Source organism: Lichenostomus cassidix, chromosome 8 (genome assembly GCF_008360975.1).
Source record: "Lichenostomus cassidix isolate B80296 chromosome 8, HeHo_3.0, whole genome shotgun sequence".
Lineage (NCBI taxonomy): Eukaryota > Metazoa > Chordata > Aves > Passeriformes > Meliphagidae > Lichenostomus > Lichenostomus cassidix.
The window spans coordinates 29,229,084-29,244,668 of record NC_139489.1 but is presented as its reverse complement, the minus strand read 5'-3'; the positions used below and the strand labels follow the sequence as shown (position 1 = coordinate 29,244,668).

Genomic DNA, 15,585 nt, shown 5'->3' with positions numbered 1-15,585 from the left:
GTTTCTGCTTCTGCTGTGGCCTTGTGCAGGGGTGGATGGGTGAAGGAATCAGTCAGACACGAGGCTGGAAAACCTGAGCCTCCCTGAGTCTCCCAGTGCTCCCTCCAGCAGGCAGGATTCCTTAGGCAGAGGCACACCCAGTAACCAGCTCAGCAGTTTGTTCCTCCAAGTGCATGACCAGGAGCATCAATTTCACATCCTAACAGGGATAGCCACAGGCGGGAGCTGCCCAGGGCAGATGTGCTGTGGGTTAGGGAATGGTTGCTGGTGGAAGAGCTGCTAACCAGAAACTGGGAGAAGCTGCAGGCTGGCCACCACCTTTGGTTTCACACTCAAATGCTCCCTGATATTTTGCTGTTCTCTGCCAAAAAAGAAGGAAAGAGAAGTTACTCTGTTATGGCAAAACAAGGATATTCCTGGTCCTTTGGTCAAACTTACTTGCAAGTCTTCTTCCTTTTAAATGTGTCTGTGCAAAGGTGATCTGACAACTACAGAGTTAAGAGCAATCTGTTCTTTTAAACCATTACAGCAAAACAGTGCTGTTATCCCCTGTTGTTATTATTGTTGATGGTACAATTAATGCAAATACTAGAAGGAAGAACTGGAATTTTATTCCTGATCTATACATGTGAAAATACATTTAGCATTTTTATAACACAAGGTGTTTATAAAAACAAGCTTATTTTTATGTGTACATATGTACACACATAAAAAGCACTGATGAGGCATTATTAGTTTTCCTGAATATTCTTCTAGAGCCTCAGTACAGCAAAGCACTCTTGAGAGTGAAAACCCTGCTGTCTGAGACACTGGGTGCTGTCCCAGTTTCTGGCCCAGAAGTGTGTGTTGCAAGCACAGCATTCCTGGGATGGTGTTGGGTGGCAGAGCAGGGTGTGTGTGCCCTGCCAGCCCTAGGGTGCTGCTGGGGTGGCAGAGCAGGGCTCTGATTCTGCTTTGGCTGTCTCAGGGGGCAGGACGCTGCGGCTCAGTCCCACGGGCGCGGAGGATGAGGGACATTACACCTGTGTGGTGACCAACGCCGCAGGGGAGGCCAGGAAGGACTTCCACCTATCTGTCCTGGGTGAGTACCTGCTTGGGTTTGGGGCAGCACAAGAGAGTACAGAAGGGGGGAGGGCATTTTGTATACTTTGCTGGTATTTTAAAAAATAGTATGTCAAAGCATATGTTAGGGGAAAAATAAGTGAAGTCGATACCACATACAGAAAATCAGGTGGTAAGGAGAAGCTTCCTCTACATAGAATAGAAACCTGGAACAGTTTGGGTTGGAAGGAAACTCAAATCCCATCCGATGCCACCCCCTGCCATGGGCAGGGACTCCCGCTATCCCAGGCTGCTCCAAGCCCCAATGTCCAGCCTGGCCTTGGACACTTCCAGGTATCCAGGGGGAGCCACAGTTCCTCTGGGCACTCTGTGCCAGGGCCTTCCCACCCTCACAGGGAACAATTCCCTCCCAATATCTCATCTATCCCTGCCCTGTGGCAGTGGGAAACCATTCTCTCTGTCCTGTCCCTCCAGGCCCTTTTGCAGAGTCCCTCTCCAGCTCTCTTGGAGTCCCTTTAGGCCCTGGAATGGGCTCCAGGAGCCCATTCCAAGTCTCCCTGGAGCCTTCTCTTCTCCAGGATCAGTGAACCAAATTCTAATACAGTGGAAACCTTCAGTCAGTAGAGCCTTTCATGTGACAAAGAATATAAACCAGTGTGGTAGGGGGTGATCCTGCTGATGTATTTAGACCAGGAATGATCCAGCAGGCTCTTTAGATACTATTTGTAACCATTAATGTGTTATTTTTTCACATTACTTGGTTTTTCACACAAGTATTTTCCCAAGAAAACACTACTTTTTAGTTTAGTAAGTGTTATTTTTATCAATAACTGTCAGGCCTGATGCAGGTACTCTCACAGCATTTATGTGTAGAATTTTGCTCTGTTTCCTTTCTCTGAGGTGTTGAGCCCTCAGCCTTCAGCTGACTTGGACATATTCACCCTGGAAATGATAACTCCCATTCAAGTCAGTTCATGTTTATTTGATGAGCTCATGGAAGTGTAAGTGTGGTAGGACGGAAGAGATGGATAAACACTGGAAAGCTTTCATTGTCTGTTTTCTTTGGAGGGTTTTAGTAGCAGGGTGTTCTTGAGAGTTCTGGGAATCTCTATTGCATAGGCTTTGTTTGCCTTGAAGAAAAATGCTCAGTGGAGCTGATTTCAAGTGGAAAATTCCATTGTTTAGCCTTCTCTTCCCTCTCTCCAGTAATTTCTTTGTCTTTCAAGAGGAAAGTCACTGGAATGGAGCCTGACAGTGACACAGAATCCTCACCAGTCACTGTCAGTGAGAACTGTATGCAGACATGCCGGGGTTTCTCTGGGTCGTTGCAGGAGGCGCAGCAGTTTGCAGGCAGGGCTTGGTGTAATAAGCACGATATTTATATATTTGAAAAGGGTTTGGTGTGGCTTTGCCATATTTTTGAAATTAAGAAGCGTTGACAAATTACTGTATTATTTTGGGGCCAAAGCAATGAGTTGCTGTCTCTGTTTATGAATAGTGGTAACTTTTGGCCTGACTTAAGTCCTGAACTTTATGATTTTAAGTTTTGTTCCCCCCCATCTGTTTCCTTCACGCTACTTTGAACCTTTCATTAGTTATCAGAAATCTGGTGTAACATTATTGTCTCTGTTGACAGTGAACTCTGCATAGTTCCATGATTCTTACTTTTATTAAACTTTTGCTTCCAGCAAAATTCCAGATCACAAATAAGCTGCTAAATGTATTTTAATTCCTTTCTTCTTAGGTTTTCTATCTAGGCTGAAAGTTTCCATTTTGCAGGATTATTAAAGCATAAATCTGGCTCCTTACTCTGACATTTTTGTTACAAAACTTCCTGTATCTCTTGGAGATGGGGCTGCTTTCCTGTAACTATAGGGTCTGCTTTTCAGCCTGTTACACGCCATGCCTACTTTGACTTGTGCCAGTTTCTTTTGGCCTGATCTACAAATGCCTTTACTTTGAAATAAATAATTGATCACAGCTCTTAACCACCACATCTACTCCCCAGCACCCTCAAAACCCGCCCTCCTCATCCAAAAGCACAAGTTGACCAGGATTATTTGGAAACAAAATTTTGTTATCCACATCAGCCATACAGTAGGAGTTTCCTTGTCTTGGGTTGGCTGTTTGTGGGATGGGATAGGTATTTTAAGGGTTTTCTCTTGTGTTTCCCCAGGGAAATGTAATTTGTACCACAGCAAGATGCCTTTAGAGCTGTGTAGTGTGTTCATTCCCATATGGAATTAGCTGCATTTGCTGAGAGAATATGTTGTATTGCTCTTGTTTTTTTATGGCAGTTAGTGTATAACCAAACAGCAACATTGGTGAGCTTGTTTTCCACATCCTGGATTCTCAGGCTTGTCCCTCCTAGCAGGATCAGTGAGCAGCCTGTTGTATTTTGGTGTTGCAAGGAATCCGTGCTGATGTCTCCTCACCTGTTTCAGTGCCTCCAGGGATTGTAGGGGAAAATACATTGGAAGAGGTGAAAGTGAAGGAGAAGCATGGAGTTACCCTGAGGTGTGAGGTGACAGGTAAAGGAACATTTTATGATTTACCTTTGCTCATGAAAAGTCTGTTCAGATCACAACTTATCCTGCACAGTGTATTTTTAATGGAATTTCAGTTCAGCGGGATTTTTAAATCTCAGATTTAACTGTGGTGCTTAGAGCAGGACTAAGCACTCCTTGCAGAGGTTGGATGAGATGCACCAAGAGGGATGTTGCTGTGATATTTGCTCTCCAAAGGCCCGTGGAATTTCAGAGGTCATGTATATCACTACAGGGGGCTCAGAGACTTCAGAACCCACATTTCAAAGCATCTCTTCACAGGATGTATTTTAAAAGGACACCCCAAGCTGTATTTTCCTGTTTCTCAGAAGTGTCAGTATATCCTAGAGGTTATGCACCAACTCATGTTTGCCATTTTGCTTACTCCACCAAGGGAATCCCGTGCCGCAGGTCACGTGGCTGAAGGATGGGCAGGTCCTGGCCGAGGCTGGAGATCCCAGGATTGTGTCCAGCGGGCAATCCCTGCACATCTCTGAGGCGCAGCTCCTGGACACAGGGCGATACACGTGTGTGGCGTCCAACGCTGCAGGGGACAGGAGCAGAACCTACAGCCTCAATGTGCTTGGTGAGGAGCTGGGCAGCCTCTGCTAGAGAGACAGGCAGCTCGGGAAGAAAGAGAGTTCCATTGGAATTCTGTAGGGCTTTATTGACAACAATGCACAAGTTGCCTGTTTAGGATTATGGTTTTACAGCGTAGTAATTGATAAGTGATAGTGGCTCAATAGAAACACCACTGCTGTGCTTTAGACACCACAGAGCTGGAAAATAGGGAACCATAACATACCCATAATGTCCCTATGGAATGGGCAGGACAGCACTTTGGCTTATTGTGATTCAAGCAAGGAGCATCTGAAGAGCATTTCAGATTGTTATCTCTTCAGAAAAGCTGAAACCATCTGCACTTCTCCGTTTCGTACGGTTTTTTCCATGAGGGTTATTGCGCAACCAAGTGCAAACAATGGCAAGTTTGTTTTCCACAGCCTTGTTTCCTGGGCTCATCCCTCCTTCCAGGATCATCAAGCAGCAGCTCTACCACCTCTGCTCGATGAGTGGTGGCTGGAATTCTGGGGACCTGTGCTTGACAAAGGAATGGGTGGGGGTGGATTGCACTGATTTGGGATCACTGCTGACTTCAGGACAAGACACAGACCCAGCTGAGTGTTGTCTGGGCCTGAGTTTTGCTGCTCCTTGTAGGAATGCCTTCCAGCTAGCTGGGGCTGCAGCCAGATTCCTGACTGAACAGGGACCAGAAAATAGGTTCTCTGGAGAGCAGCTTTCCTCCCTGTGGTCACTGATTTTTTTGTTCCCAGTGGCTCCAAGCATCGTGGGATCAGACAGCCAAGGGAATGCAGAGGATGTCACGGTTATTCTCAACAGCCCCACCTCACTAGTCTGTGAGGCTTATTCCTACCCCCCAGCCACCATCACCTGGCTGAAAGATGGGAATCCCTTAGAGTCCAGCAGAAACATTCGCATTCTGCCAGGTAAACGCTGTTCTTACTGAGAAATAACACCCCATTCTTTTATTGCTTGTTTTTCTGTTACAGATTTCTTAGAAAAATCAAAGGATGTATTTCTATTAAGTGTAAAGCACTGGCACAGGGTGCCCAGAGAAGTTGGGGCTGCCTTATCCCTGGGAGTGTCCAGGGCCAGATTGGACAGGACTTGGAGCAACCTGGGATAGTGCAAGGTATCCCGAAATGGGATCCCCATCATGGGATGAGCTTTAAGGTCCCTTCCAACTCAAGCTATTCCGGAATTCTCTGTACTTCTCTAGCACTTCCCATTCCTGTATTTTTAAGTGCTTCACAATTAACTGATTATTTATTTGTATTTTATTTGTACTTAGGTATTTATCCTTTTGTACAATGAAGCAAAGTGATGGGAAAATTCATATGAGATAATAATGAATATAAGTAACTTGCAATTAAGTGTGGAAATAAGATGAAATGTAAATTAGTAAAGAGAATGAGGTGGCATTTTTCTAGGTCATTAGTAGTTTGCCATTTTTAGTTAGTGGAATAACTCTTCCCTAGCACCTATGGAGGTGGAAAATGGGAACAGTGTCAGAGGGAACACTTGAAGTGCTGGAGATGTACACGTACCTTACCTTGTTAACTGCAAGTATTCAGAGAAATAATGAGTCCTGGCTATCTTCAAGAAACTCCCAGTAGAAATTTCTTGCATAAATTTTTTAACAAATTTCCTGAGAATCCATAAGCAACAGGAGCTGTGATCCACAGCACTGCCATGAATCATGCACTCATTTATTACATGTGGTAGTATGCAGCCAGGTTTTCCTTCTCTAGGGGCAGATTTTATACCAAAGGGTATAAAATATTTAAATAACTCAATTTAAATAACTGGGAAGAGTCTGGTGTGGATGTTGTTTCAAGCTGGTGTCTTTGGCAGGTGGGCGAACCCTGCAGATCCTGAATGCCCAGCAGGACAGTGCTGGAAGATATACCTGCATTGCCACCAACGAGGCTGGGGAGACTCTGAGGCACTACCAAGTGAAAGTCTACAGTATGGCAATGCTCTCAGTCTTTTAAAATTTCCTTTTATTTTGCATTCTTCCATGTTCCCCAGTGCATGCAGTGTTGTCTCTCCTGGTGAATACAAGGTTTCCTGGTAATGGCTTTGCTGAGCAAATGTCTGCATTAGCTCCTGGCATTGCTGAGGAAAGACCCCAGAAAAGTTGATTGTAGCAGCCTTTGCAATGCTGCAGTTGGGCTAGAAGTCTTCATACCATCCCGGGGAGGACATTTAAGAAACACTGAACACCAGTTCCCTGTGAAATGCTTTTATTTGGTGCTGATTTTCAAGTCAGATGAGCGCAGCACAATGGGAGATGTGAGCAGAGAATCTCCTGAGCACAGAAACCATTTTAGAAAAACAGAAGGGGGCCTCTGACATCTAGTGGTACACTTTCTTGAGGAAGGTAAAACAGGGGGATACTATTTCTGTATCCTTCCATAAAATTCCATATGCGGAAAGGTTTTCCTATTCAAGTCTTCCTTGAGCATCTGTACCTAAGTATTTGATTTTAATGCTCAAACTCTTAATTATGGGCTCAATCAAGCATGATTTTTACCTTTTTTAAAATTTCCCAGTATGAATTAGAGTTGGTTTGCTTCCTTGCAGTAACTATACTGTTATTTTAATTACACTAAGTCCCTAATAAGAGCCCACTGGATTTGGAGTAATGAGAAGATGATAAAAGAGGTCATTACTGATGCATGGCTAAGTAGGAATGTAATATCCTCCACCCCCAAATGTCATTGCAACTCTCAGTTATTAGGATACTGTGAGTATTAGGGAGAATTTAAAAATTCCCAGTGGAAAAAAGAAGAGTGGAAAATGCTCTGAAAGCATTTTAATAATTTCAAAAATATTATAAGACCAAGCTGGGGGGTAGCTGAAAAATTTTGAAACATTCTGTTTTCCTTCTGATTCTGAAAGAAACAGGATTTTGCAACACGGGGATTTCAGTGGGGTGGAAATGCTGAGTTCTCACCAACTACTCTGAGTGTGGACTTGGGATCAAACATATGTTTCTGGGAATATTAGTTTCCATTAAAATGCTTTTTAATTACTACAATACCCTGAACTTCATAGAATTGAAACCAGGCACATCATGATGAAGTGCTGTAGTTAGGTAGGGCTGTAGTCAGGTTTGCACATTAAAAGTGTTGAACACAGATCTATATATTTTTGTACATAATAATGGTACTAAAATGGTTGAAAATACATATATATGTACATAAATATATTTATACATACGTGTATATATATATATATACTTATAAATAATAATTTGTCTGTGGCAAGAGGCAGTTTATTGGGGGAAAGCACTTGCTTTCCCTGAGGTTAACAACTAGGATCTCCCCTTTTCCAGTTAATTTTGGAATGCTGCAGCAGACAGTAAGTCATGACAGTCTCTCCCCTCTCTGCTTTTGTCTGTGTGCAGTTCCACCCACCATTTCCAAAGGGGATATCTTAGGGATGGGGCTGTCACCCAAGGAAGTGAAGATCAAAGTGAGCCACAGCTTGACCCTGGAGTGTGAAGCCTACGCCATTCCTGCTGCTGCCATCAGCTGGTACAAGGATGGACAGGCCAGTCACAAACTCAGTTCTTCCTCTGAGGGGATGTTGGACAGGGACAGCTGTGTGTTCCCTGTCCCTGGAAGTAGCATCCATGCAGGGCAGCAGCAGTCACCTCATCCCCTGCTGCTGGCAGCATCACTCCCCAGCAGCTTGGGGTGTTTGCTGGTGGCCAGAGCTCTATGAATCGACATCTGGGGTTTCTATGGGTGCCTGGCAGCGCCTGGGACACTGGGGCTGGAGTTTCCAGGCTGGCAGCGGCCTGTGCCGTGAGAGGGAGTGCCCTTCCTGGCAGGAGCATCCCACGGTGTGACCACAGGGCCCGTGGCTGTTGTGTAAAGCCCCCAGAGGCCTTGTTGCAGATGGTTCCCTCGAGTGCTGCCCTTGCAGAAGTTGCAGAGCCTCCCCCTCAGTCCTGGCAGAGCTCACAAAGCCACAAGAGCATCTGGCTGCTCCAGGGGGTGAGGCGCGATTCCTGCCGCCCACAGCGCTCTGCGGATCTGTCTGGAGGTTTGGGAAGGGCTGGGCCACAGGGGCACAGGGAAATACAGCACAAGGAATGAGTGGAGAAGGAACTGTGCTACTCTTCTGTCAGAAAGGAGAGTATCATCTCTTGCTTTAGCTGTTCTTGGTAGGACACTCATCATGGAACAGCTCTTCTTGGATTTAATGTGGGAAGAACCTGGGGAAACACCAGGCTGTTCCAGGCGTGCCTTGCAGTTTTGGGATCCCTTGGGAGTCCTGGTTGCATTGCCAAAGAAAAACTCAATCTGGGGAGTTGAGAGGTCCCCAGAGGCAGTGGCTGGGCACAGCTGGCTGCCACTAGCACAGCAGCTGCTGCTCCTTAGACTGCCCTGGGTGAAAGGCTCTCACTCCCATCCATGGGCTGAATAAATTGTCCCCTGAAGGCTGGGAGTTCAGTGCTGATGCCCTAATCATGGAATCATGGGCTCATGGCATGGTTTGGGTTGGAAGGGACATCAAAGCCCATCCAGCCCCAGTCCTCCCATGGGCAGGGACACCTTCCACTGGAGCAGGCTGCTGATGTAGCGGTGTGTTCTGGATCCACTACTGACACACAGGCTGCGTCACTGCAGCCTCTGTGGGACCCAGATTCAGGAACGTCTAATGCTGTGTCTCTCTGTGCTGCTGCTCTGCCCATTCCAGGTTCACACCATGTCCTTGCTGGGCAGCAGATCTGTAGGGTGAGTTAGATCCGTTTGCTCACCTCGTAGAAAAATGGTAGTTTTCCATGGATTGGAAGCTTGCCAGTGAGTCCTGAGATTGGATCAGCCTGATTGGATCCAATGTCACGAGACTCCTTGCCAGATGGGGATGGCATTGTTCCTCTCAGCAGCATCCTGGGACTAGGAGTGGTGGAAAATCCCATCCTTGAGGAGACCAGCCACCACGATCAGAAGGATGAAGATGCAGAGTTTTTGACAACCGTGAAAAGAAAATTGTCTCCAGGAACTTGGAGCTTAATCAACTTTACTCATATTACTCCCACAAATCTGGCTATTTCTAGTGTATCCTCTGCTGAGCGCTAATTTTCATTTGAATTGCCATTGCAGCCCCTGCAGGCAGATACCCATGTCCTGATCCAGGGCAGTGGCCACACCCTGCACATCAAGGAGGCTCAGGTGTCAGACACGGGGCGCTACACCTGTCTGGCCTCCAACATTGCTGGGGAGGATGAGCTGGAGTTTGATGTGAATATACAAGGTAAAAGGGTAATAAAACTCCCCTGGTAGCTTGCTTTTCTTGTATTCTGGCATGTTGGAATTAATGATTTTATGTCCTTTACTCCGGTATGGTCAAACCCAAGGCTTTTGTGTTTTGTGTGTCTTTGATTTAGGGGATATTTTGCACATCACTCTGACATGCAGTATAATTCTACTGCATTATTATTATTATTAACACATTAATAATGTGTTAATAATAATGCTTCATATGTTAGTAATAATACTAACATATGCAGTATTATTATTAACACGTTATTCTTTTATATGTTGTGTATCTGAAGTCAGTGTAATGACATAGCAATTCTGATCTTCCTCTGAATGCCGTGAAAAAGTTTAACTTATTTTAATTTAAGTCATATTTTATTTCTCTGTTTCGACTAGTATTTAGAGGCCCCAGATATAAGCATCCTGTTAGCCTACTGTGTATAAATACAAGAAAACAATCATGAGTAATTTCTGAAAATTTAGACAAAATGAGAACTTGAGTGAAACCAGATACCTCATTGTTTAAGTATTTTTGTTGATGAATACCCTCTGTGTTTGTTAGCAGGTCATCTTACGCTGTTTTTTATTGCTCTTCAGAAAATACTCAGTAAATTGCTCAACTGTTCATTCTAGAAGAAATAGAATTTTCCTGGGTAACCTAATGGAGGGGGGGAGAGGTTGATTTAATACACTTAATTTTTATTGCTGGTATTGAACATTGCAGTTCCCCTTCACTTCTTGACTTTAAAATCAGCTATTCCTGCTGCAAAATGCTAATATTTTTCCTCTTCTTTGCGGTAGTCCCTCCTAGTTTCCAAAAGCCTTACAGGGAATGGGAAGCTGGGAACACAGTGGATGCAGGAAGAGGTGGAGAGAGTAAAGATGTGATTGTCAACAGCCCCCTGTCACTGTACTGTGAGACCAACGCTGTTCCTCCCCCTGTGCTCACATGGTTCAAGGATGGACATCCCCTGAGCTCCAGTGGCAGAGTGCTCGTCCTGCCAGGTGGGTGCTCGGGTGGCCCCTGTCCTGTGAGGAAAGGCTGGGAGAGTTGGGATTGTTCAGCCTGGAGAAGAGAAGCTCTGGGGTGACCTCTTTGTGGCCTTGCACTGCCTGAAGGGCTGACAGGAAATGTGCAGAGAGATGAATTACAGGGGATGGAGTGACAGGACAAGGGGGAATGGGCTTAAATTAGAAGAGAGTGCGTTTAGATTGAATATTGGGAAGCAGTTCTTGGCTGTGAGGGTGGGGAGGCCCTGGCACAGGGTGCCCAGAGAAGCTGTGGCTGCCCCTGGATCCCTGCAAGTGTCCAAGGCCAGGCTGGACACTGGGGCTTGGAGCAGCCTGGGATGGTGGAAGGCGTCCCTGCCCATGGCAGGGGGTGTCACTGGGTTATCTCTAAGTCCCTTCCAAACCAAACAATTTTATAATTGTGATTAAGAAATGGCCTCAGTGCTGGTATTTTGTGTAGTGATAATATACTTCTCCCCTTCAGAACACTTCTTCAATGTTCTTCTCAGACTTTGTTGGCTGGAAATGTTTCTCTTCAGTCCTTGGCCTTAGACTGTTGTCTTTAATTTAAGAAGTAGTCCCTAAAATGGTGTGAATGTCACCATGGATCTCTCACAGAGAATTATGGAATCACAGAATGGTTTGGTTTGAAGAATCTTAATGCCCATCTTGTTGCACCTCCTGCCATGGGCAGGGATACCTTCCACTATCCCAGGTTGCTCCAAGCCTGGCCTTGGACACTTCTACGTGTTACAAAATGAAATACAACAATGATACCTTCTCTCTGATGTGTTCCTGATTTATTTCCTTATTAAATTTGCTTTGACAAAACAATAATTGGAATAGAAAAGCTTCTTAACCAAGGAGTGAGGCATGGGAAACACATTTCCAGCAGAAAAATGGCCATGATCTCCTACTTAAACTCATGCCGGGAAGGGAAAGATCTGCCTATAGTCCTGAGTGTTGCTATGCAGAGATGGTTTGGGATGGAGTAGTTAAAGAAGGGCATCCATTTTGTTAATCTGCTGGGAGAGCAGTGACAAGCACTCCCAAAGTGTATTCTTAAGATTTCTTCTCCTCCTGAAGCTATTTATATGATTGTGCTTTAATGAAGAATAGAGTGAAAAGTACGTCTGAGGCTCAGAAGTGAATCTTTTCAGTTCGAAATGGAATATTCTGTGCTTATATTTCCTTTTCCCTATATAGTTCTGTGCCATCTTATTGAGAAATATTTCTGGTTTTGATGGAAGAATCATGCCTGGCTGCATATTGCTGCAGCATGTTTTTCCTTTATGTGGAATTAATTGTTTTTTCTAACATTTCAGTATGAACGTGGCTGCACTCCAAATACCCGCTGGTCGAAAAAGTAGCTAGGAAATAAAACCCTGTAGTTACTTCTAATTGAGCCCAAATGCTGACCATTCATAAAGTGCTTGCTCAGGTCTCTGGTGGGATGTGGTGTGGAGATGATGAGAGTCCTTGATACTGGCTGGCTGTTTGTTTGCAGGAGGCCGGGTGCTGCAGATCGCGCGGGCGCGCGCAGGGGACGCCGGCAGATACGAGTGTGTGGCAGTCAACGAGGCGGGGCAGGACTCCATCCACTACGACGTCCGAGTGCTCTGTGAGCTTCCGTTCTCCTTCTGCTGCCAAAAAAAGGCTTCTGTGCAAAGTAACCCACCATTACGCTTCAGGAGTCATTAGTGGTTCTAATGTTCATTTGTAAACGATGGCGTTCATGTGTTCGGGGTGCTGGAGCTGTACAGCTGTGCAGAGCTGTGTGAACGGAGTGTTGGTGTTCCTAGTTCAATGTGTTTAGGTTACTGTTGTAGGAACTCAGTTGAGTTACATCTCTCACTACCAGGAAGGAAAGCATAGGGAAAAATCCAGGTTTTTCATCTGTTGTTCCCTTCCCACCTACCCACTGAAAATCCTGACCAAGACTTTTCTCTCTCCCCTTATTTTGGCCATTATTTTCCACAATACATGCAGAACTCCCAAAGGCTGAAGGAGATTGAGGACTTAGATTAATGAATGCCTGCACAAACATTTTGATGATCTGTCTGTTGATGTACTTAACATTTTAGCCTTGGGAAACACTTATTTCTTTACCTCTATTGCTGTGTTATACCACTGAAATACTGATTTATTGTTACAAAGGGGTCCTGCCTTGGAAATCATCTTTTGTTTTGATGGCAAAGAACACGATGGAATAACTGGGAAATGGGTTTTCACCTCTCCTTCTCTGTGTGTGCTGTGAATAAGTGTAGTTCTGCTGCTTTCCTTGGAGTTATGCTAAGTTATTCCAGCTGAACTACTCATAGCATGCCTTTATCTTGGATTCACTGGAGATTTCACTCCTTCCTCTTGCAAACCCAATCTAATCTCACAACCACCTGAGAGGTGCTGAGTGACAGTGACATTCTCTCCTCGTCTCTGCTCCCTGCAGTTCCCCCATCCATCAGCGGGGCTGACGACGGGGACCTGCCTGAGGAGGTGACTGTGCTGGTGGGCAAGGAGGCAGCCATGGACTGCATTCCCAGCGGGAGCCCTTCCCCCAGGATCACCTGGCAGAAGGATGGCCAGCTCCTGGCAGAGGATGACAAACACATGTTTTTGTCCAGTGGGAGGAGGTTACAGGTAGCTCATGCTGAAAATCTGGTTTTTGGCAACACAAAACTGGTTTTGCTGAGTAGGAAATCCCTTCTTTCTTCTACAAGGTGCTGCAAACATAAGGAGTTTTTGTCCCTTGGTCCTGTCCCTCACCTTCTGCTTCTTACTCCCATGTGGTTCCCTCAGATCCAACCATTTGTGGGATCATGGTGTGAACCACATCAGTGAAATCACTCAGTTTAAAATAATACTGATTTTCATGGAGAGAATAGTGAAAATAGTGTATTCTGAAGAACTTCCCATCAATGAATGAAATTGGATAAAACTGTTAAAACGGAGAGCTGGGCTTAATCCTCTCCACTTGCTTCTTTGGCAGTGAGTTCCTTATGTATTAGCTCCACAACCACATTTTGTCTTTTTTTCCCCTTAGATTTTGAATTCCCAAATAATAGATACTGGCAGGTACATCTGCATTGCAGAAAACATAGCTGGAAGTGCCAAGAAGTATTTTAACCTCAATGTTCATGGTAAGTATCATCACCCATAACTTCTGTCTACTGTCAAATGCTGGTTTAGCTTGGATGTGTTATTTTTAGCAGAGTGCTCAGACCCCCTCAGCTTCATTCATGTGAGTCTTTTTGGGTGTGATTCTGACAGACCAGAGCTCAAATATCAGTTTAAAGTACGTTGACAACATATGGCTCTTGATATGTGGTTTTAGCTCCTGATATGTGTTCCAGAAAGGTGCAAATTGTTATTGAGGGAGCCTGGTGTGGTGGCTGTGTGTGTTCACCCTGGTGGGGTTGCTAAGCCCTGGAATCATGAATTATAAGCAGGTTGGATTATAGCCTGTTCAGAGACATTCAGAAAATGCATTTTTCAAAGAAATTAATGATAGCATTAAATAAAGATACACAGCTTGTAAAAGCTTGGTTTTTAGAAATGTGCCCTTAGAGATTGCTTTCTGTTCTCTATTTTTGGCTTTCTTGTGGAGTTACAATAATGTTAAAATAAATGTTGGCCTTAAGCATCAGAAGTCTATACCAAATACAATCAAGAAATCGAGAAATTTTCAATAAAGTGTCTCCACCACCTTCCCTTCCCTCTCCTGATGACTTCAGAAAATCAGGACATCTGTAATTAACATTACAGAGTAAACCCAAACTTTCCCCTTCTATTTCTGCCCTCTCCATCCCCCCACTTTCAGCTTTCCATCCTGAAGAGCGAAGAAGCATCACTCACAGTAATTCCTCTGCACCATTCCGTGTTTCAACCTGCCAAGAGCACTGGCAGCTCTGTCCTTATCTGCTTTCCCCGTGTGATTTGGGGACCTTTTATCCCAACCTTTCCCATGGGATCCATGTCCTCTGTCCCATCCCTGTCAGCTGGAGAGGCTTTTGTGGTTTGTCCAGGCAGAAACCAAGGGTTGTCCTCTCTCTCCCTTTTGAGGACAGTACCAGCATCCCAGGAATGTGAAGAGTCAGCTTATTGCACACAGAATAATTACATTTTTTCCTCCTTCCCACACGCAGCAAATTTACCTACTACATGGCATAAATTTATAGCACTTTTTGCTATTCAGTAATGCATTTAGCCGAAAGTAGTGTTGTCATGGGAAGAACTTGCCCTGGAGTCATACTCTGAAAAGTTATTTTCCTTCAATGGAGTCTGTCCAGATTTCCTGATGTATGAGTTTTGCTTTTAAATCAAAATATTTCACTTTTCCTGACATTTGTGTTTTAATTTAAACTTCTTGTCTTAAAAATATTTGGTTTTAGTGACTATGGCTTAATACTATTCTCTTAAAAGAAATACTTACGTGAAGCTTCAATTCTAACTCAACTTAGGTCTATTTTTCTTAATGCAATTTAGTTTGAAAAATTAGAGTGTAGCTGTTCAGGAAAAGACCACACAAGGTGAATCACTAAAGAAAATGCATTATCAGTAAGCAGCAGGATCTGTGTTTCGTCAGTGTCAAAAAAAAGGCTATTTCCCAGCATTTTTATGTGTTTCTAATAGAACTGCTTTCATAAATTCAAGTAAAATATTAAAGATTATGCTCTTTATTAAGTTGAAAAATTCAGTTCTGGTCTCCAAGGTGAGTAATAAGACTAATATAACACCTTTTAAAACATAGAAAATAAGCACCCAGATTTAAAATAATAGGAAAATAATAGGTAATTCTCATACTGAGTGCTGTATTTGAGCCCATGACTTGTCTTTATGTACATGTAAAGGTATTTACATATGCAGATTACCTGTGATGCATTTGTGGGTGTTTTTTGCTCCATAAATTGAAATCAACCCCTTAGACAATTTAAGCAAATTTCATTAAAGACAGCCGAGATTTGGCCCTGTACATTAAATTACCCACTGCCAATAATCCCATCTGTGGGAAAGGAACTGTAAAAGTAAATAAATATAACTAACTATCAAATGTCATCAGATCAGAATTCTCCACTTGCTCTAGTGAACCATTTTATGCTCTTTATCAGGGAAAT

General features: G+C 44.1%; 1 protein-coding gene across 1 annotated transcript in view; it reads left to right on the top strand.

Moving 5' to 3' along the window:
- The window catches only part of HMCN1 (hemicentin 1), a 167,435-nt gene that overhangs the window by 109,931 nt on the left and 41,919 nt on the right, over positions 1–15,585 (top strand). Inside the window, exons 47-57 of the mRNA XM_085068685.1 lie at positions 968–1,081; positions 3,507–3,593; positions 4,003–4,194; positions 4,940–5,113; positions 6,042–6,155; positions 7,600–7,745; positions 9,308–9,458; positions 10,265–10,468; positions 11,982–12,095; positions 12,921–13,111; positions 13,515–13,611. Coding sequence (XP_084924811.1) covers positions 968–1,081; positions 3,507–3,593; positions 4,003–4,194; positions 4,940–5,113; positions 6,042–6,155; positions 7,600–7,745; positions 9,308–9,458; positions 10,265–10,468; positions 11,982–12,095; positions 12,921–13,111; positions 13,515–13,611 — 1,584 coding nt within the window. The remainder of the gene's footprint in view (positions 1–967; positions 1,082–3,506; positions 3,594–4,002; positions 4,195–4,939; positions 5,114–6,041; positions 6,156–7,599; positions 7,746–9,307; positions 9,459–10,264; positions 10,469–11,981; positions 12,096–12,920; positions 13,112–13,514; positions 13,612–15,585) is intronic.